The 21,438-nt window shown below is 36.0% G+C and overlaps 3 protein-coding genes across 3 annotated transcripts; 2 read left to right on the top strand and 1 right to left on the bottom strand.

The window, feature by feature from the left end:
* Nucleotides 1-3,029, top strand: LOC132635848 (profilin). Its single transcript, XM_060352423.1, has 4 exons — nucleotides 1-226; nucleotides 2,116-2,253; nucleotides 2,622-2,766; nucleotides 2,847-3,029. Exons 1-3 carry the CDS (start codon nucleotides 104-106, stop codon nucleotides 2,754-2,756), a joined length of 396 nt encoding a protein of 131 aa, XP_060208406.1. The 5' UTR covers nucleotides 1-103; the 3' UTR covers nucleotides 2,757-2,766; nucleotides 2,847-3,029.
* Nucleotides 3,030-9,985: 6,956 nt separating this feature from the next.
* On the top strand, nucleotides 9,986-13,163 carry LOC132635847 (early nodulin-93). The gene is made up of 5 exons (XM_060352422.1): nucleotides 9,986-10,142; nucleotides 10,245-10,396; nucleotides 11,132-11,193; nucleotides 11,704-11,779; nucleotides 12,897-13,163. The coding sequence occupies exons 2-5, from the start codon at nucleotides 10,285-10,287 to the stop codon at nucleotides 12,980-12,982; spliced, it is 336 nt and encodes a 111-aa protein (XP_060208405.1). The 5' UTR covers nucleotides 9,986-10,142; nucleotides 10,245-10,284; the 3' UTR covers nucleotides 12,983-13,163.
* Nucleotides 13,164-13,837: 674 nt separating this feature from the next.
* On the bottom strand, nucleotides 13,838-19,664 carry LOC132637398 (receptor-like protein kinase 7). The gene has a single exon (XM_060354489.1). It carries the CDS (start codon nucleotides 16,445-16,447, stop codon nucleotides 14,558-14,560), a length of 1,890 nt encoding a protein of 629 aa, XP_060210472.1. The 5' UTR covers nucleotides 16,448-19,664; the 3' UTR covers nucleotides 13,838-14,557.
* Between the last annotated feature and the right edge of the window lie 1,774 nt (nucleotides 19,665-21,438).

Here is a 21,438-nt window from a genome sequence, read left to right as displayed (position 1 = left end):
GCAACTTCTAGAAAAATCATTATCACATTTATCAACCCATTTTCTGCACACAAAAACTCTCACTAAACCGTAAAGATAATAGATCTGAGGAAGAAGAACAAAGATGTCGTGGCAAACATATGTAGATGATCACTTGCTGTGTGAGATTGAAGGTAATCATCTCACTTCTGCTGCTATTATCGGTCAAGACGGCACCGTTTGGGCCCAATCTGCCAATTTCCCTCAGGTTTCTTTCTATTCCCACCTCTTTTTTCTGTTTTCAAACGATTAAGCTATACCCACCTCCAGTTTTGCTAGATTTCATCTGGGTTACTTTTGTTTTTTGCTTTTACTTAGATTCAAGCGGTTCAGAGTTTTCTTGATGGTGCTTCTTTGTTTTACTTTTTTAGTTCAGTATTATACCGGCACCATAATATCAGATTGGGGAGGAAGATCAGAATTCGAAATTGATAGAAAAGTAGGAATACTTTTGGGTATTTTGTTGAACTATTGCATATTTGGGGGACTAGTATGAAAGCAGAAAATTGGTATGCCTATGGGAGAAGATTTTGGTGCTTTAGCTTAGACAGATGGAGTCTTAGATGATTATTACTAGTAATAAAGTAATTTAGGTAATTATTTATTAGTATTGGAATGAAATGGATCTGAACAGGGTGGAATCGATACAGAGGATTCAGATAGTTGATCGATATTTGTGTATCTCTGCGTAATTTGTTGGTGGGATGTTACCTTTGTTTAATATCTATGTTGATATTGTTCATTTATGATTACTGGATGAGGTTGAATTAAGACGAGCCACCCGTATAAAGAAAAGTTGTTGAATAGAAAGTAAGGGAGTAAAAATACCGTTTAGAATCAAATGCTGCAATGTCCAGGAACACAAGTCCTAAGCAAGAAAATTCTTAGGAAGTTGAGGTCAAACAGAATTTTGGAAGCATGGTAAACCGGATTATTAGATTATTTGCTTAAAAACTATGGAAGAAAATTAGGAAATTCGCATCAGCCTAAGCCTTTGCAGGTAGTGTTACCTGGTACCTGTGTTTGTGGAAGGTAGCAGGTGTACGGTGGACTAGTCGATGTGCGTGTAAGTTGAGCCGAACACCATCATTATCAAAGAAAATCAGGAAGTTTAAGGGAGTTGGGAGTTGGTACCCTCTCTATGAAGATGGAGATGTAAAATGTTGTACAATGTGGGAGAGGAATTACCTGGAATGAGGTAAAAAAACTTCAGGCATTTCATTTCCCCCTATTTTTCTAGTTGCTAAAGCTTCTATCAGCTTCACTCTGGTTGATCCTAGGCGAGAGAGCCATATATGTTTGGTGGAGCATACTAAATGGTCTGCTAATCCAACAAGGTGTACAACGTATCTCCCCTTAGTTTTGCATTTTTATTTTTCTTACGGAATGAGAAAAGTGAGTGTGTATTGGCTGGTGAAGAACATGTCAAAAAATAGGAGAGAATAGTGAGATCCTTACCTGTCTGAAAAGGTTAAACTAGATGATGGGATCATGTGGCCCAAAGAAGAGGGAGAAGATCGATGTGAAAGAGAGCAGCGAGCCAAAGGGGAAAATATATAAAGGTAGAACTCGAGAACTATGTCTCTCCAGGTAAACTTTTATTGTGAGGGCCAGTCTGATTCGAAAACCTGAAGTTGTTAACAGATTATCCCCCCTTCATTTTGGCTGGTAACAATGGGTGTCCTAGGAAGGGGATATAATTGTGATTGATTATGCGGAAGTTTCAGGTTAGCTATAGCAGCTTAGCTAAATAGTTGAGAAACTTTGCGGTCATGATGATTGCTGTTCTCGATTTGTTTTATGCTAGTGTGAAGATTACATCTTATAAGTGATTATTTTTATGGTAAATTGTGTGCTTTAATGTAGAAAATTAAATTCTGCTTTTTCTCTCTCCCCTTTTGTGGGTGTGATCTTTTTTCTCATCATTTTCCTAAATTCCCACCACCATGCCCTTGGGAAGGATGGTGCGTAAAGGAAAGATGGGATGGGCGGAAGAAACCAATTTTTCTTTTTCTGCAATACATGATCATTTGTTGTTTTAAAATTTTCTATTATTGAATTATTTGTTGAACTCATTAATATAATGTTTTATGGTAGTTCAAGCCAGAAGAAATAACAGGCATAATGAATGACTTTGCGGAACCTGGAACACTTGCTCCAACTGGTTTATATCTTGGGGGAACAAAATACATGGTGATTCAAGGAGAGGCAGGAGCTGTGATCCGAGGGAAGAAGGTACCTGATCCTTTTTAATGCTTTAACTCACTTGGGCCTCCTTGTGAGATGCTTGGACAAGCTGTCGGGGTTCAATAAATCATCCTTTTTCCCATCTGAAACAAGCTACATCTATATAATTACTTATCCTCAAGTATCTTTTGGTCACAGTAATGAATTAAAGGATACTTCTCGAGTTCCTTTGATATGGAGGGTTTGAGGGACCTTTGGTTTCTTTTAATAGTGTGTGTTTACTTAGTATTTTGTTCTCCATAATATTTTATGTTCTTTGCGGTGACTTAGTCTTAGTATTTTGTTCTCCATATTATTTTATGTTCTTTGCGGTGACTTAGTCTAGATTTGTAATGTCATGTGCTTGTTATTTTCAGGGTCCAGGTGGTATCACCATTAAAAAGACCAACCAGGCTTTGATCATTGGAATATATGATGAGCCAATGACTCCTGGGCAGTGCAATATGATTGTTGAAAGGTTGGGTGACTATCTTGTTGAACAAGGTCTTTAGGCTTTTATCGGTAAGTTGATTTCCTTTTTGCCATTGGCATCAGTTCCTTGGTCTCGTTTATCACCTTATGATGAGTTGAATCTTTTGCAGTGTATTAGTATCCTACATAATTGTGGCCGTTAAAGAAGTCATGCGTGTTGTTTACTGAGGAGAAGTTTGTAACCATCAACTGCTCTATCATTGTATTTCTTTTTCCTATGTCCTTACTGATAAGCTTTTGTAATTGAGCACTTGGTTGGTTATATATAATGCAATGGCTTAAATTTGGATTTTTGATATTGTGCCATGTGCTCGGTGGCTTCTTGCAAGCAGATTGTTGGATTGGTTGTTGAGTTATTATAGCGCAATGCAGGAGTTTTACCCTTTATGTTTGAGCAATAAATAAGCAATTTTGTGAATGTGTATTGACATCGTGGACATAAGAATATGAAACACCAAATAGAGATTTTATACAAAATTAACAGCCAAATTATCTATTTATTAATCGAGGGGTCTTGTACAAGAAAGCTCGTAGTCCATCTTCTCGGAAAAAGAAATGACATGATCCAAAGGTATATGAGGGTTGAGCAGTTTAATATTTTTGGTCTAAATCTTGATTTTTATGAAAATAAAATTGTATATGCAGAAGTTAACGAAAATAATTATAATTTAAATTTTATAGAGAACGGCGTTTAAGGAGAAGTTAGTTAACTCCTCAAATTTTATTAGTTGATTGTCAGGTACGCATGTGTGTTATAACAAATCGAATAGCTTCTCAGTTGAAAATCATGGCTGGATATTTACATAATAGTCATATTCCTATGCAAAAAGGGTAAGTTTACCAATTACCAGAGTAAAACTAATTAAACACGAGTAGATCATGAGGGCCTTTCTTTTTGGGTACGAAAGATACTGTTTCCAAGGTAGTCCATTAACAAAAAGAAGTGTTTTCTCATCCTATAATATTTCGCTCCCAAAAAGGTTTATGTGGCTTTCATACTTGGGCTTCTTTGACCTCTGAACTTGTCCTGATTTTTCATTTAGACCCCTTAATTGAAATGTTGATCATCTGGACCTTCGAACATAAGATAAAATGTGTCATTTGAACTCCTCGTGCCAACTGGGCACACGCGTGCAGTCCACTTGCAGTGACATGGAAAAATAGACCAGTGACATGTAAGCCATGTCAACAAAAAAAATTAATTTAAGAAAAATTAATTTTAAAATCTATTTAAATAATTTAAAAAAATCTGAAAAACCCAACCCATCATCTCCGATAGACCACTTCACCGCCGCCACTGCCACTGCTGCCTCCGCCGCCGCCGCTTCAAAATCTATTTTAATAATTAAAAAAAAAGGTGTTGTTTTTTGTCGGAGATTTATTTAAATAGATTTTGAAGTAGAGTAGCGGCGGAGGCGGCAGCGGCAGCGAAGTGAGCTATCGGAGAGGATGGGTTGGGTTTTTAAATTTTTTTTAATTATTTAAATAGATTTTAAAATAGAGTTTTTGTTAAAATTAATTTTTAATGATTAAAAATTTAAAAAAAATAAAAAATTTGGTAACTCACGCTCTGTTTAAAGCAGTGCACTGCACGCGTGTGCCCAGCTGGCACGAGGGGTTCCAATGGCACATTTTATCTTATGTTCAAGGGTCCAGATGGTCAACGTTTCAGTTAAGGGGTCTAAATAAAAAATCAGGACAAGTTCAGGGGTCCTTCTATGACTTTGGCCTTGTAAAAATGCATGCATTATAGGTGGCATTCGAAGCCTAAAAAGGTAAAATTGGTGATTACATTACTATTATATATAAGGGACAACAAAAGGGCTTTTGTAATCCTCACAAAACTTTTTCAAAAAATGTCAAACTTTTCAATTAATTACTTCTAGGTCTTAATCTTATTTTTTAAAGTCAAATTTATTTTTTGTTCTTATGATCTACTTTTTAAAAGTTGTCGAACATACTGCCTCATTTACCTATTTTCTGTTCGGTATCCGGTACTCATTGGAGCTCGCCTAATCTAGATTTATGTCTCATAGGGCCTAATCGGGGGACCCCGAAATCCCTGGTTAAGGGAGGAACAACCCCATCCGCTGCACTTTATTTTCCCTGTTGCTTTCTTCTATTGATCTTATCTATTAACCTAAAAAATAGTCATTTCTTCGCTAGATATTCTTGCTTCTTGTTGCTCTTTGTTTTCTTCATTTTCATTTGTTGCTTATTATAGATTTTTACATGTAAGCATTTCTTTTACTTTATATTTATACTTTAATGAGCTCATATGTGTTTACCAAGATTAGTACAAAAATGATTTTAGATAGTTTTAAAAATTATTAAATGATGCCATATAATGTTAAAATAAAGACAATATTACCAGTTAAGATCGGGTTATCTTTAAATCTCTTGTTTGGTTAACTAAAATTAATATTTTAAACACAAAATGAGTTTGAAGTAGGGTAGAATTAGAGTGTCAGCTACCGATTTGATCTGATTCGATAGCACTTTGGTCCAAATTCTGTATTTGTCTTAAAAGTTCATTAACTATGTACAAGTTATTAATTTAGAACTAAATAACTTAAAAAATTACGATTCGAAACTGATATATTTCAAATTATGGTTCCGCATTTAATTTTGAAGTAAATAATTTCATCAAAATGAAAGTTAAGATATTAAAGGAGTGAAATGAAAATTTTGCTTTTATATATTGAAAATATACTTATTTGAAGTTTAATTATTACCAACATAAATTATATTTCTTTAATTAAAAATTATTTTTTATAGCTGGAGTTGGGCTCGGACTTAGCACGGGCCTCGTGAAACTAGTACCGATAGATGAGAGGTTATTAATATTCTCATCAATCGGGAGATAAAGGTTTGGGATGAAATTATTATTAACTCAAGTTCAACAAAGTTCATATTGACTTCACTTGCCCATCTAGCTTCAAGTTTTCAATCAAAATTTTCCCTCGATGTTTTAGAGTAGTTATTTTTGCTCCTACTATATTACCGGGACCAGAAGCAAGTATAATTCTTTAAATTCAATTTATATGGACCACTTAACAGAACACACAAAATAACGCTTAACTTTAAGCTCTTCACGTCTTGCATTATTGGGAGAAAAAAAAAGTATATATATATACGTCACTTCATTTCCTTCCATTACCCACCAAAGAAAACTCCCTTAATCGGAGGTTTTGGATTCGAGCTCTGAATATGAAAGATTCTTGGTAAAGACTAAGGAGTTTTTCCCTTAAATGTGCTTTACGCGGCACGAATTTGAATTAGTTGGGCTCCAATGCAGATACCAATCATCGGATGGGAAACAAAGAAAAGGAAAAACAACAATAGAGGAGTGCTGCTATATACTTTCTCTGGTTCAAAATAAGTGTTCATTTAGCCTTTAACACAATCCTTAAGAAAATAATAACTCTTAGAAAAAAAACATATGTGTTTTGACTAAAGTATTGTTAATTAATAAGACTCTGGGTCATTTATCTTCTTTAGTAAATAAGAACAAATATAAAAAAATAAAATTAATTTCTTCTTGATTGAATAATTGGATATTTGTTTTGAATATAAAGGAAGTCAATAATTGATTAGTACTATTTAATAATCAATTTTTGGCATTATAATTTCAATATAATTTTATTTGCGAAGCAAACAGGTTCAAGACTGAGGGGAGTAAAACAAACCGTGTAAATATCAGTTACATGGCTGTCGCCTGTTTGGCCAAGTTTATTTTTTCCAAAAGTGTTTTTTAAATAAGTGCTTATTTAAAAAAATGAGGTGTTTGGCTAAGCTTTTGAAAGAAAATAAGTGCTTTTGTGGAGTACCAGGAACAGTTTTTCCAAAGTTAAAAAATAGCTTTTGTCCAAAAGTACTTTTTTGAAAAACACTTTTGAGAAAAATACACTTACAAACACTTTTTAAAAGTTTGGTCAAACACAAAAGACTTTTCAAATTAAGCTGATTTTAGAAGTTTGGGGCAAACAGGTTATTACTTTCGGAAAAGGGTCAAATATGCCCCTGAACTTTGGAAAATAGTTCATCTATAGCCTTCGTTATACTATTAGGCCAATTATGCCATTGTCGTTATACTTTGAGTCTAAATATACCCTTATTTTATACTTTGAGTCCAAATATACCCTTTCTCCCTTAAATTTGTCCAAGATGGACATGAGATATGACGTAGCACTAACAACTCGGTGAGGTGGACACCACGTGGCATGTCACCTCACCACCCCAACCCAGTTACCCCTCTCTTCCCCTTCTTCTTCCACCACTACCATCTCCTCCCCTCAATAAGCTTTGGAACTATTAGCACCACAACACCGATTGATTTAGAATATAATCAATTACCGATCACGATATATCCAGAATATTTCGAATTCAATCAATTGATTCAGTTCAATCACTTCTATTTTCCCTTTGATTTTATTGCCATTAACGACAAAGTAGGGAAAAAAGAGCGGACTGAGGAGAGTGAGAATAATATGGAGGGAAATTGGGGAATTAGGTGACTTTACTACCATTATCAAATTTCTGTGGTTTTAATTATTTTGTCACTTCCTCTTCTCCAAGGATGAACAAAAATGTGAAATTTCTTTATGTCAGATTATTCATTAGTTAATATGGGTCTATTTAGTATTCAATTTAGACAGGAAAATTTGACTACGGATTTTGGTGCGTGATAGATGAGATTTGGCTAATGATTGCAAAGATTGTGGAGGGGAGAAGATGGTAGTGGTGGAAGAAGAAGGGGGAATAGAGGGGTAAATGGGTTGGGGTGGTGAGGTGACATGCTATGTAGTGTCCACCTTACTGAGTTGTTAGTGTCACGTCATATTTTATATAATGAAGGGTATGAATGAACTATTTCTCAAAATTCAGGGGTATATTTGACCCTTTTCCGTATTACTTTCTGTTCTAATTTAAATGTCTTACTTTCCTTTTATATCTTAGTTAATTGACAATTCAAACAACCTACGTTACTATATTTTAATAAATTACATATTTTTAACGGAAAAGGGCCAAAATTATCCCTGAACTTTAGAAAGTAGTTCATTCATACCTTTCGTTATACTATAGGGCCAATTATACCCTTACCGTTATACTATGGTCCATCTATATCCATGTTGACGGTTTGCCACGTGGCATCATCCTAGACGCCTAGCCCATTTTCTCTCCCAAATAGCTTTTTACCCACCAACTTAACCCAACCCGACCCGAATATAATATTTTCACCCAAAATTATACGGACCCAACCCGTATATCCCTAAAAACTATTTCCCCCTAAACCCACGCACACTCTCTCTCTCTCTCCACACTAAATCGCCGACCACCTCTTGTTTATCTCTTAGAATCAATCAACAACTATCTAAGTCTTTTATTGCAACCAAGAGCTATTTATGTTATGATACAATGTGATGGAAACACCATTGAACGCCAAACAGTAACTCGAAAACTGCCAGTGGACAACAATGAAACCATCCATAGCCTTAGAACCAACAAAAGCCGTCTGCAGAGAAATAGGGAAGGTAACCATACAAGTCAATTTGTCAACTGCACATTTTTAACTAATGGAGAAGATGTCTAGTTTAGAAAATTCTCTAAGGCGCAGGCACATGTTAAAGCTAAAAACAGATCTGCACCGCACAAAACTACTCCAGCAACTACTGGTCCAATATAACTCTTCATACATAAGCTGCTAATTGCAAGTAAAGAACCAAGAAGCACATTTCTCAGTTATTAAACTACACTAAATTACATGCTAGCTGAAGAGGTGGTCGGCGATTTAGTGTGGAGAGAGAGAGAGAGTGTGTGTGTGGGTTTAGGAGGGAAATGGTTTCTAGGGATGTATGGGTTGGATGGTATATTTTGGGTGAAAATATTATATTCGGGTCGGGTTAGGTTAAGTTGGCGGGTAAAAAATTATTTTAGGGGGGAAATGAATTAGGCGTCTAAGATGATGCCACGTCGCAGGTCGTTTAATATAAGGGTATAGCTGGACCATAGTATAACGATAAGGGTAGGCCCTATAATATAACGAAGGATATGAATAAACTATTTTCTAAAGTTCGGGGGGTAATTTGATCTTTTTCCGTATTTTGAATTTAGGACAACAAAATTATAAAATGTCAGAGTAAGTAGTAACCCGCGACTTTTCTAGTACTAAAAAAAAAAGTTAAACCAAAATAATACTAAAAAAAATAAAAATACACATTAATAGTATTCACGCACGAAATTCGTGCGTGAAGGAGCCTGCCACACTTGATTATTTAAGGATGGGTCATTACATCAGCAAAGGTGACTTAGGTGCAGCATTTCAGATTCCAAGGCCACTATATTGTCTCTCTTCTTTTGTATGTTTCCCTATTTTCAATACACTGCGGCCGGATCCTACCAGCCACATGTTATATTTCAACGAATTAGGATTTGATTCTCTAATTTTGAACCAATTACACTCGAGTTACTTAATTATACGAATGATCACTTAATTATTTTATTATATAATAATTATATTAAACTATTTAGTATAATAAAATATAATTTAACATAATTATTGTCACGACCCAACCGGAGTGCCATAACGGGCACCCAGTGCTAATTCACCCGGGCACCTCTTATCGTACATTCATATTCTCATCTAGGTGGGCCACATGGTCTGCTCATGATTTCTATGCATCAATAATACTAATCTCATTGGGTAATGACACATTTATATCATCATCAACAACAATGCTCATATCCATATACACAAGTCGACGAGGCTAAAAAATTACATACAAAATATGAGTCGACAAGGCAGGCCATGTGGCCTACTTAGATGTGAATATGAATGTACAATAAGAGGTGGCCGGGTGGATTAGCATCGAGTGCCCGTCAGGCACTCCGATTGGGTCGTGATAATAATTATGTTAAATTATATTTTATTATACTAAATAGTTTAATATAATTATTATATAATAAAATAAAATTAAGTAATCATTCGTATAATAGGGAAACATACAAAAGAAGAGAGACAATATAGTGGCCTTGGAATCTGAAATGCTGCACCTAAGTCACCTTTGCTGATGTAATGGCCCATCCTCAAATAATCAAGTGTGGCAGGCTCCTTCACGCACGAATTTCGTGCGTGAAAGGTCGCGCGTGAATACTATTAATGTGTTTTTTTTTTAATATTAATTTAGTTTAACTTTTTTTTTTGTACTAGAAAAATCACGGATTCCTAAAAAAGGGAAAATAAAAATACGAAGAAAGCAGCCAAACTGGGTGGGCTCTCTGTGTGCTGACTGCCTTTGTTTATTCTGTAGAAATTCAACTGAATACAACTATCGTTTCGCCGCCCCTCAACATTATCAATTTTCGTTTTGCTTTCCTCTTTACTAAAAAATACTACACCCCCCCAGGTCATTTTCTTGATCCATCTTTCTGCTTCTCTTCTCAGTTTCTATTTAAATTATACTTTTGATTACTTATGTTTTTTCTTATCTGGGGTTGTGCTGAAACAGGGTCTTTCTTGATTTATCAAACTACAAAAAAGAGAGAGAGATGGGAATTTCATCAGAGATGAGAGACTCTTGGGCAAAGCGAAGGGAATCTTTGTTGATTGCTTCTGCATTTGAAGAGGATAGAATTCGCAAGTCTAGGGAATGTACTCAAGGTTCCTTTTTTACAAACCTTTTCTCTCAGTTCTTGGTATTTGGATAAATAAAAATCGAAAATTTAGCTTTGTGTTATGATTAGGGTGATGATGTGAGGTTTTTGCTTGATTGGATGTCACTTTACTAGCATTTAGCTCTATTTTTATTTTTTTTATTTTTTTGTCAAATAAAAGAATAACTTAATGTTCTAGAGAAAAGATAAGAACTTTGGTCTTAGCATTCTTGTTGGTTCTTACCTCTAGCTTAGGATTGTGCTTAAGACTTTTATTGGCTTTTCTGGGATACTAGATGGACCCCATGGAGTTTTTTTGCTGGATCAACTCTTAGTTTGGCTGTTAATGAATACCGTAACAGCCAATTATGTGTTATCTTTACTTTCCAGATGTGCTTCCAATTGTGTAGTCTCCTTGCTATGTTTCTGCTGAATCAATCATCTTCACTTGTTGTAGTACCTTGGAAGGAATTGCTCCAAACTTCTGAACAATCCAACCACTCTGATTACTTCCCCATCATTTAAAAGTCTCCTAAATCTTAGGTTCCAACCTTTTTACCCCCGACTTCATGAATTGTAGATTCAGACTGGTGGTTCAAGCCAAAGCTGCTCGTTCTTCTTTTGCTCTGTTAATTAATGTACATGTAATATGGGAAGTTTGCCTCTTTATGAATTTTGTTTATGTCAGTTGAAAAGGTATGCCTAATACCTGATTTCGTTGTGCATTTTGCTGGACTTGCAGAGGGTGTCCGTGCGGGAACTAAAGCAGCTGCAGTTGCATGTGTTGCTAGTGCAATTCCTACGGTTAGTGTCTGGCGATCTGATTATTGCCCAAACATTTTTAGTTTTAGACTATACTCTTGCTGTCATATAAGTATAATATTGTCTTCGAACCTCATTTTGGATTTTTAGTTTGTTCGGAGTTCCTCTGGCTCTGATAGCTATTGATGGTCAAAAAGTTTCTAGATAGTGCTGACTGCAACTCATGTGAAGAAAATAACATTATCGAACATGAATCTGCCAAAATGATGAAAGGGGAAAAAAAGAAGGAGACCGCCATGGCCATACCAACTTCACTTTGACCGAATTATTTTCATTTGTCAGCTATCTGTATAGTACAAATGATCATGCTCTAGAAAAGTATGGCCGTGATGACATCTTACCTTCTTTTAACATATCTACTCTTCTCTTTGTAAAACTTCGGTTCCGTTGCACTATTTGCTGTGAGGGCGAATATATTCACTAAAAGGGAAAAGGTTATTTTTCTTCTCTCAATTGCCTGTATCTTATAAATCTTGGCTCTCCGATTCTCAGTTGGTTGCTGTGCGGACAATTCCTTGGGCAAAGGCAAATCTCAATTATACTGCGCAAGCACTCATCATATCTGCAGGTATGACCTTAACATATGTTTCACATATTTTATTGATAAGTCCTTCAACTGTTGATTGTGTGAGGGGTCTGTGGTTTTATGATTAGGCTTATATACAAGAGAAGACACATCAAAGCTACCAATTGTATTTCTCCCATCTCATTTGACTACATTTTATGTGAATTATTGTCTTCATCTTCTTCTTGTTTGATCTTTTTTCCTCAAACGGGAATGAGCATCTGCATTGTGCGTGAGTATCATGCTATAGTAGGACTTTCCAAGTAGTTAAGTCACTTCCATTTAAAATGTTAAATCAAATAGCAATATTTTTTTTAATGCCTATCTATGATGACTTCATGAGATTTCCAGGATACTAAACGATGCTATTACAGATTATGATAAGTAAGAGAAAACTGAAATTTTAACAATAAACAGGTTCGGATAATTTGTTCCAACCAATTTCATTTTCTTTCACATCTGCCAAATGCAAGATTATACAGTTCACTGCAACAGTGTTATTACTCAGCTTGATCTTTCCTCCTTTTGGATGCGTTGTTCTGATGAAAAACGGAATTTGTTACTTATCATCTTCTTAAAAGTAACTCAGATGCACTATAAAGAACCCTTTCATTTAGGGTAATTTGCAGTATTTGTTTAAGTGATAATTTGCAGTATTTTGATCGTGTATTCGTACCCAAAGGCATCTAATGCTGGGTAGGTACTTCGTCACTTTATCTTCAGTTACCCTGTGTTGATTGTTCGTAAAGTGCGGTAGTCTCTTTTAAGTTCCTGGATGCTTCAGTCATCTACCTATGAGAAACTTCATTGTCCGGTTCCTTTAATGTAGTGAGTCTAGCTTTGCATATCTCCCATGCAAAAGCTTCACCTTACCACAATTATCTTGTGGTCTTATCACTAATGAGTATTAATTATTTCATTGTTGTTTTTGGTGACCAGACATTATATCATGTACTGTACTTCTAGAATAACATAGCATGTTAGGTGATCTTCTACTTCTATATAAATCCGTAGTAGTAATAGTTTCCCTGTTTCGTTTAATTTTTCTTTCTGCGGCTCCTAACAAGTCTCTCGAAGTCCCTAGTTTATAGTAATTTCTTTGTTTGCTTACTGTGAACAGCTTCTATTGCCGCATACTTCATTACTGCTGACAAGACAATCTTGGAATGCGCAAGGAGAAACACTCACTACGATAAATCTGCTTAAGACACTGGTCTGGAGATCCTGATATGGTCGTTGGGAGGGTACACACTGGTGCTCCACTACTATGTACTCTGTCCTAAAGGATATGGATATCTATATAAGTTTTATGAATTTCTTCATCTTTGCACAAATGTACTCATTTCGATTTGCATCATATGTATGAGTAATCTTCCTCTTCCCTTTACAGTAATCTTGTTACTTTTTCCTCTTTTTCTGCCTCAATATATCAAAGATTGGAGAAGAAGTGGTTTGTCTGTGTCATTCTCAAGAGGACAAAGCTATTAACTGCTCATATAATGATTGCCTGGTGAGTTTTCAGGTTTTCTGAACCGTAGAAAGTGGAATGCAGGTTTTATTGAATCTGTTTCCTTGAATTTTTTTGCAAGCATAAACGAGTTGATTTGCATACAGATTTTTAATATATCCTGTTGGTTAGCCTGAAAACAAAGAAACAAATGTTTTCTTGGGAAACTACCGAACGGAAAGGTAAAGAGGGGAAAATGATGGTAAATAGAAATGAAATGATCTTTCTCCTCTAAAAGAGAGTGGACTGGAAGTTAAATATCTCTACCTATTATTTTTCACATAGGCTTTGTTTCTTTATTATGTAATAAATTTTATTAAGACCGCCCTCCCTACCAAAGCGGAAGTGGAGACAAAAGATGATGGGAGTTAGTAGCTCTTCTTTTTCTTCAGTAAAGCAGCCTTCACCAAATTGCATCAGTTTTAGTGCTTTTTCCTTGTTTTCAACTTGGTCAAACGGCACATTTTCCATTATTTAAGCTTCTCTACTACATAACATATAAATAGAATTTAGACCACATTTATGACTCACTCGGATGTATATACCAATCACTAGTATTTAAATTTTTAAAAATCAAACTCAATGGAAGAATCCATTAATATTATCCTCTCTTAAAGGCAAATCTACATTTGATCAGCAAGGAGTAACCGTCATATCCATTTCTTGAATAAGCAGCTATTAATCAAAGAGTAGAAGAGTTTGCAGTACTTCCGTCCTGGACGGCCTAGAATATGCTAACCTGTTAGTACACATTAGTCCTAATTTAAAGACAGCAGTCATAGCTTTCAAGACTGCTGGTTCCATGATTTCGTTATCAAGAACATCAACAATGGGTCTGCCTTCTTCACAGTGCTTCCACGCCCATTGTGCTAGGTTCATATGTTCATTTTTGTTAACGGGTTCCTTCCCCGTAGCTAGCTCCAATAACACCACACCAAAGCTATAGACATCGCTCTTCGTATTCACCTTCCTTGTATAAGCATACTCTGAGTGAAATTCAGACAAAAGATATGTAATTTCAGCTTAAGAACAACAATAACAACAACATACCCAGTATAATCCCACCATGTGGGGTCTGGTGAGGGTACAATGTACGCAGACCTTATCCCTACCTTTTGACGGGCAGGGAGGCTGTTTTCGATAGATCCCCGGCTCAAAGAGAGATATAAAAAGCATTAGTAATAATAAACAGTGATAATAAGCTGAAATAGCAGAAATATTGTAGGACGGCGTAGTAAAAGAAACAATTAGATAGTGCTAGAGGTAATTTCAGCTTAAGAACATGAACAAAGAAAATAAGAAGTAAAATTGGTCATGGAGCTAAGAAGACAATAAGTACCTGGAGCAATGTAACCAAAAGTACCAGCAACTGCAGAAGCTGTCTCAGTGTGATGATCTCCACGCTGAGATACAACTTTTGCCAGTCCAAAATCTGCAATTTTGGGATTCAATTCATCATCAAGAAGGATATTACTTGATTTAATGTCTCGATGAATGATAGGAGGGGAGCAATCATGGTGCATATAACAAAGACCAAGTGCTGCTCCAATTGCTATGCGCAGCCTAATATTCCATCTCAAGACAGTGTCTTGAACTTGACTGACCGATAATGCACTTCTTTTCTTGTGATGTAACCATTTGTCTAAGCTTTGATTTTTCATGTACTCATAAACCAGAAGTTTTGAGTTCTCATTGTAAATGCAGCAAATCAGCTTAACGATGTTAGCGTGTCGAATCCCACCCAATATTTGAACTTCTGCAAGAAACTGTTTCTCCAGTCTCTGGTCCAATTGGTTTTCATTGCATATTCTTTTGACAGCAACATAACTCCCATCTGGATCGACACCAACTCTATATACTTTTCCTGATCCTCCACTCCCAATCAAATTCTCTTCAGTTAAGTTCTGCAAAATATCACTTTCCGTGAAGTCTAAGCTTCTTTGAAAACGAATTAACTGATAATCATCACTCTTTTGCTTCTTCCAAAACTGTCTATTCATGGGAATCCTTGATTGCTTCATAGTATAGCACAAAAGCAAAAGTAGAACAATTACTACAACTTCGACTGGAAAGAGTATGATCATGATTCTGCGGTGTTTGTGACCGTGATTCTGATTATTACACATGGGTAATTGAGATGGAGCACGGTGTGGATTAGAAGTACAGAGGTCACGATTACCAGAGAAGTCATAGTAATTGTCTGCATCAAGTTGTAGTGGGATTTTTCCAAATAAAAAGTTCCGAGAGAGATCTACTCTAGACAATTTTGATTCGTTAACTGGCGTTGGTAAGCTGCCAGAAAGTTGATTATGGTGAAGATCTAAAAATGTCAAATTTTTTAAACTAAACAAAAAAGCTGGAACTGTTCCATTGAGATAAGTTCTTGAAAGATCCAGATTTTCAAGACTGGCAAGACCAGAAAAGGTTTCTGGTATGTTTCCAATCAAATTTGAACGCGCAAGTATAAGTTTTTTCAAGTACTTCAGCTCACCTAGTTCCTTTGGAATGGTACTAAATCTTCCCGACATGTATGATAAATCCAATATCGTAAGGTTTGAAAGATTTCCAATCTCTGGGGGTATCGAGTCTTGGAAATTATTCCTTCCTAGAAGCAGCACCTGCAATTTGGAAAGCTGAGCAACAGCTGCTGGAATTGTGCCACTGAAGAAGTTTCCAGTGAGATCCAAGCGAGTTAGGCTAGACATTCGATGAAGGTCATTAGGCAATGTTCCATGGAATTGGTTCCGAGAAAGATCAAGAATTTCCAGCTTTGAGCAGTTGTATAGAGCTCTTGGAAATTCTCCGCGTAAGTTGATATCTACAAGTTCAATCCTTTTGAGCTGTTTAAGCCCACAAATGATCGGCGGGACTGTGTTTTTTCCTCTAAGATTTATGCCCGATAACCTAATACCCGTGACAAAACCATGAGAACAAAAAATGCCTGACCACCTGCAAGGGGGACCACGAGAACAAAAAAAGCCTGACCAACTGCAAGGGGAAGAACTGAGATTCCCCATCAGGAACTCTGATAAATTTCCCCACGAACGGTTGAGCTCTAACAAGATGGTCTTTTCACCATGTTCTACAATAGTTTGAGAATTTGAATGGAGTGGAAAACATAGAAAGAAAATGATGACAATATCATGGTGATAGTATCTTGTCATGATTTATGCTGATTTTCCTAAACAGTGACAATGACAATACAGATTTATAGACGATTGTCACATTTGCGGTTGACTCTTGACTGCACAAGTTTCCACAATGAGAAATGAGAATGCCATCTAAAAGGAGTAACAAATGGTGCAAAAGAAATTTTCCACGATGAGAGCAAATTTCCACCATAAGTAGGGATGTATAGAGAACAGTGTGGGGCAGAGTGGGATGGGCAGGGAAAGTCTTGACCCGCTAGAGATCTAATACGCCTTTCATTGCCCGTTTAGCATTTTCTAAAAAGATTTTTCTGCCCCGTTTATGTTGTTTCAAAAAATTTCACTTTACCCTAAAATTTCTTGCAGAATGCATGAAAAAGGCGACTTCTGCTAATATTTCAGTAGCTCAAATATGATCGCAGAAACACTTCCAACAAAATTGTTTGAGCTCCAGTATATAATTTTAAGTCTTACAAACATCTGAACAATATTTTCTTTAGAAGTATATATTTGACAGTAGTGTAGTATATTTTCTCGCTTATCCTTGCGTATTAGTACTCGTGCTATTTCTCTTGTAATTTCTGGTTATTCGATTTCTGTTACTATTTAATGGTTCTTGTACTCGATTATCGTATTATTTGTTGTAGTTACTGTCCCTTTTTAAGAATGTTTTGGCATGCTTTCTTTAATATTTTTCTCATGGCTTCTTCACTCCTGTCGTTTTCTTTTTTGAACGGCTTTGAAATGCTTTTACTTGAGTTGAGGGACTATCGGGAGCAGTTATAGGTCCAGAGAATTACACTTTGTGGAGTAGATCCTGGAACTTGCCCTAAGAGGTAAAGGAAAACTCGTATTTGTGACTCGAGCCTGTGTCAAAAGCAGTTACAAGGGAGATTTAGAAGAATTATGAGAGAAATGCAATGCGATTGTGTTGTCATGGATAGGAAGTACAGTTTCAAATGAATTGATTCCTAATATTGTCTATGCTGCAAATGCTACGAAGATTTGGGATGAATTTGGGGGAAGGTTTGATAGATCTAATCTTACTAGGATCTATCATATCTAGACAGATATAGTAAATCTATAGCAAAGGAATGACTCAGTCACAAGTTATTACTCTAAGATGAAAATACTTTGGGATGAATTAGATGTGATTGTCCCTTTACCATCATGTTGTGATGAGTCCAAGCATTATACAGATCATGTTAAAGCTCAGAGGTTAATACAGTTTTTTATGGGACTGAATGAAAGCTATAACAATATACGAAGTAATTTTTTGGCAAAAGGTTCTGATGTCACAATAAATGAGGCTTATGTTGTAACTACAAAGAGGAAAGTCAAAGAGCACTCGGTGTAGTAGATGCACATAGAGATGTTTAACTTTGGTAGTAGGAAGAAATCAAGGGAATAGATATAGGAAAGCAGGACCATCAACATCAGTTCCTTCAGGTCCAGCTTGTGGAGAATGTGAATACAAAGGACACAGAACTGGAGATTGTTATAAACTAGTTGGATATCCTGCTAGTTTCAAGAGTAAGAAGAAGAGTGGACAATCCGGTGAATTCAAGCCCTATGCCAACTCAACTACCACTGATGGAGGTGCAAGAGAATCCAGTGGTTCACAATACAAAACTGGTGGCTTAGTCACTCCACAATAATATCAGGAGGCGCTGAACAAGATAGATGAATGTGGAACTATAAAATATGTGTCAAACATGGTAGGTATAACTTCTCTATTATCCAATGTTATTGCATATGAATGAATAATAGATTCGGGAGCATCACACCATATAACACCTTGCAAAGAGCTTCTAAATGCACTTAGAAGCTTATCTGATCAACAAGGTAACAAAGTGTAGATAGGGCATCCTTCAGTAGGTGCAATTAAGCACATTCCATTATTGAAGTTGATATTCAGGATAATTGTGAAATATGTCCACTAGCAAAGCATCATATGACGAAGTTTCCTCTTAGTGACAATAAAACAGTAGCTTGTTTCCAACTTGTACATGTTGATCTTTAGGGACCTTATAAGAAAGCTACATATGAAAATAAATAATACTTTGTCACATTAGTGGATGATTACAACAATTATACTTGGATTTGTCTCATACATTTCAAAAATGAAGTTTTTACTGTATTGACAGATTTTCTGTGTCTGATAAAGAATCAATTTGGTTGTACTATCCAGATACTAATATCAGATAATGGCACATAGTTCTTTAACTCTAAATGTGTAGAATTTCTTTCTCATAATGGCATTATTCACCAGAGTAGTTGTCCTTATACTCCTCAACAAAATGGCACTGTAGAAAGGAAACATAGCCATATTCTAGAGGTTGCTAGGGCCTTAAGGTTTCAAAATGCTATCAATTTTTAGGGCAATTGTGTCAAAACTGATGTATATTTGATTAATAAACTTCCAACACTGACCCTAGAAGAGAAAAGTCCTTATGAGAAGTTATTTGGGAAACCACCTAACATTGATCACTTGAAAGTGTTTGGAGTAAATTGCCTAAAGGTGACAAGTCTGACACCAGGGATAGAAAAGCTGTGTTAATTGGTTATTCAGAAACTTAGAAGGGATACATATTATATGATCTTGATACTAAAGTTCTCTTTGTTAGTAGAGATGTCACCTTTAGGGAATTCAGCTTTTCTTTCAAACAAAATGACCACAGTCTACAAATGACATGTTTTCCATAATTCCTTCTGAACCAATGACTGGTGATGGTGTGATAACTTCATCAGTTCCTATACATGAAGATATGGTGCAAGTACCAATTACATGCCCTGATGGTGTCACTCTTGATTTTGATAACTCTAGTGATCTCAGCAGTACTGAGAATACTGACCATGCTAAGAATGTAGAACATATAGAACCTATACAAGAAGCAGGTGAGCTTGTTCATGAAGTATATCCCCATGAAGTGCTGCAAGAAGTCAACAACATTGTTGAGCCTATACAAGAACCAATATTACAACAACATGAAGAGATTGATAAACAGGTGCCAATAATACAAGAAAAACAATGGAGATCCGGTAGATGTATCAAACCACCCATATGGTATAGAGATTATGTGATGACACAAACACACTGCATACTGTGCATATTCCATTTCCAGCCATCTATCTTATTCACACTTGTCACCAGCATATCAAACATACTTAGGATATTTCTCTAGTGTAATGAAGCCTAGAAATTTCCAAGAGGCTTCGAAGGACAAGGTGTGGATAGAAGCAATACAAAAGAGGTGTGGATAATCATATATGGGAACTTGTTGAATTGCCACCAGGAAAACAGACTATAGGTTCAAAATGGGTGTACAAAGTGAAGTTGAAAGCCAATGAAGAAGTTGATGTTACGCCCCGTATTTTTATACATTGGGACAACCCGGATTAATTATGATAATTTAGAGCCAAGACTATTCCGGGATTCGAAGTCGGGACTTTTGACCTTTGATTTTATTTCGAGGCATAAGTTATATATGGAATTGTTGGCATTGAACACTTAGGAAAAATTTGGGACCACAATTCATAAATTGGAATTAAAATGTTGTGCAAAAAAATAAAAAAATAAAAAAATAAATTCCTTGGTGGCCATGTAAATGGGAATTGGTCCCACACATTATGTGGCCAATTTTAATTGGTCCACTCCATGTGTGGGCCAAGGACACTTGGACAACAACTATATGAGCCTAAAGTATGACCAAGTAGTCATCTTTTCCCCATTGCAAGACTTAGAAAAAAAAAATCAAGGAGTTGAAGACCACCTTCAACACCCCTCTCGGCTACAAACCAAGAAAAACCAAATCCAAATCAAGCCACCCCAAAATTATTTCCTTGGTATAAATCAACTATTTAGAAGTCCCTAAGTAACGTGGAAGAGTTGTTTGGGTCATCCAACCACTAGTTGTGCCCAATTGCAAACCCTAACTATTGAAGGAAGTGAAGAAGGAAGGTAAGCATTCATTATGTTTTTGTGTTATGAAGGTTATATTCATGTTGTAGTATCTTATAGTGGTTGGAAATCATGAAATATAGTATGATTGGGAGTGGGTCGTGTGATGGGTGTTGTTGTGTTGTGATTGAAATTATGAATTAATGTTTAGTTAGTTGATTGGGATCATTGTAAGGTGAAGAACAATTGAGAATCCTCCATATATGTGTATATATAGTGTTGATTGAAATGGGTCACATTATATGACGATGAACGAATGAACGTCGCTTAATGTTTTAATCGCCGTCGCTATGAATCTTATGTTGGAAATGAATGTTTGTTGACTCAAAATGATGTTGTTAATGTGCGGACTGTTTTTTGGAGGTTATTGTATATTTATTGTAATTGGTATATTGATGAGATAGAATTGTTAGAATGTAATTTGAGGATACAAACCATGATTTGGAAATGAAGAAAAAAAAATTTTTAAAGGGCTGTCTCGGTTGGGGCTGTTTTCGGCCAGCTTGGAAAAAAAAAAATCGGGTTATTGGAAATGTGGTATGAATTGCTTAGAATGCCCTTGAATGTTGTTAGTATGGGTTTGGGTTAATAATCAAATGTACGAACGATATTGTGGCTTTAAAGTAAGCCATGGAATTGAATAATTGGGAAGTTGTCAAATGGCATAAAAGAGAGCTACCATTATTATTTTGCTTTTCAGATTGGTTGTCAATGTTACTAGGTTGGTTATTGTGGTTGTTGTTGTTGATTTTGAGCGAGTTAAATTCTCGGGGTAGCCTATTTACAGGGGAAATGCTGCCCGGATTTCTGTAGAATTAAGGGCGAAATTGGAATTTAATGCCCAAAAAGTCTTTAGCTAATGTTTGGCATTTTATGGCTTGTTTGTAGACCTTGGGCAGCCCGAATCATAGTTTGGACTTAGCTTGAGTTGGATCATATTGGAGAGCGTTTGAGGTATGTAAAGCAACCTTCCTTCTTTTGGCATGCCTTAGTTTCACATAGGCTAGATTGGAGCTTTAAGGGAATTCCAAATTCGAGATCCGAG

This window comes from Lycium barbarum, chromosome 4, assembly GCF_019175385.1.
Source record: "Lycium barbarum isolate Lr01 chromosome 4, ASM1917538v2, whole genome shotgun sequence".
In the NCBI taxonomy this organism is placed as follows: Eukaryota; Viridiplantae; Streptophyta; class Magnoliopsida; order Solanales; family Solanaceae; genus Lycium; species Lycium barbarum.
This window is presented reverse-complemented; position numbering and strand designations above follow the sequence as displayed.

Excerpts from the sequence above, each read along its gene's own strand:
- LOC132635848 (XM_060352423.1), top strand. The coding sequence starts at position 104 with ATGTCGTGGCAAACATATGTAGATGATCACTTGCTGTGTGAGATTGAA. Across the intron at positions 227-2,115 it reads AATCTGCCAATTTCCCTCAG|TTCAAGCCAGAAGAAATAAC; the intron begins GTTTCTTTCTAT and ends GTTTTATGGTAG. Across the intron at positions 2,254-2,621 it reads CTGTGATCCGAGGGAAGAAG|GGTCCAGGTGGTATCACCAT; the intron begins GTACCTGATCCT and ends TGTTATTTTCAG.
- LOC132635847 (XM_060352422.1), top strand. The coding sequence starts at position 10,285 with ATGGGAATTTCATCAGAGATGAGAGACTCTTGGGCAAAGCGAAGGGAA. Across the intron at positions 11,194-11,703 it reads TTGCTAGTGCAATTCCTACG|TTGGTTGCTGTGCGGACAAT; the intron begins GTTAGTGTCTGG and ends TCCGATTCTCAG. Across the intron at positions 11,780-12,896 it reads AGCACTCATCATATCTGCAG|CTTCTATTGCCGCATACTTC; the intron begins GTATGACCTTAA and ends TACTGTGAACAG.
- LOC132637398 (XM_060354489.1), bottom strand. The coding sequence starts at position 16,447 with ATGACAAGATACTATCACCATGATATTGTCATCATTTTCTTTCTATGT.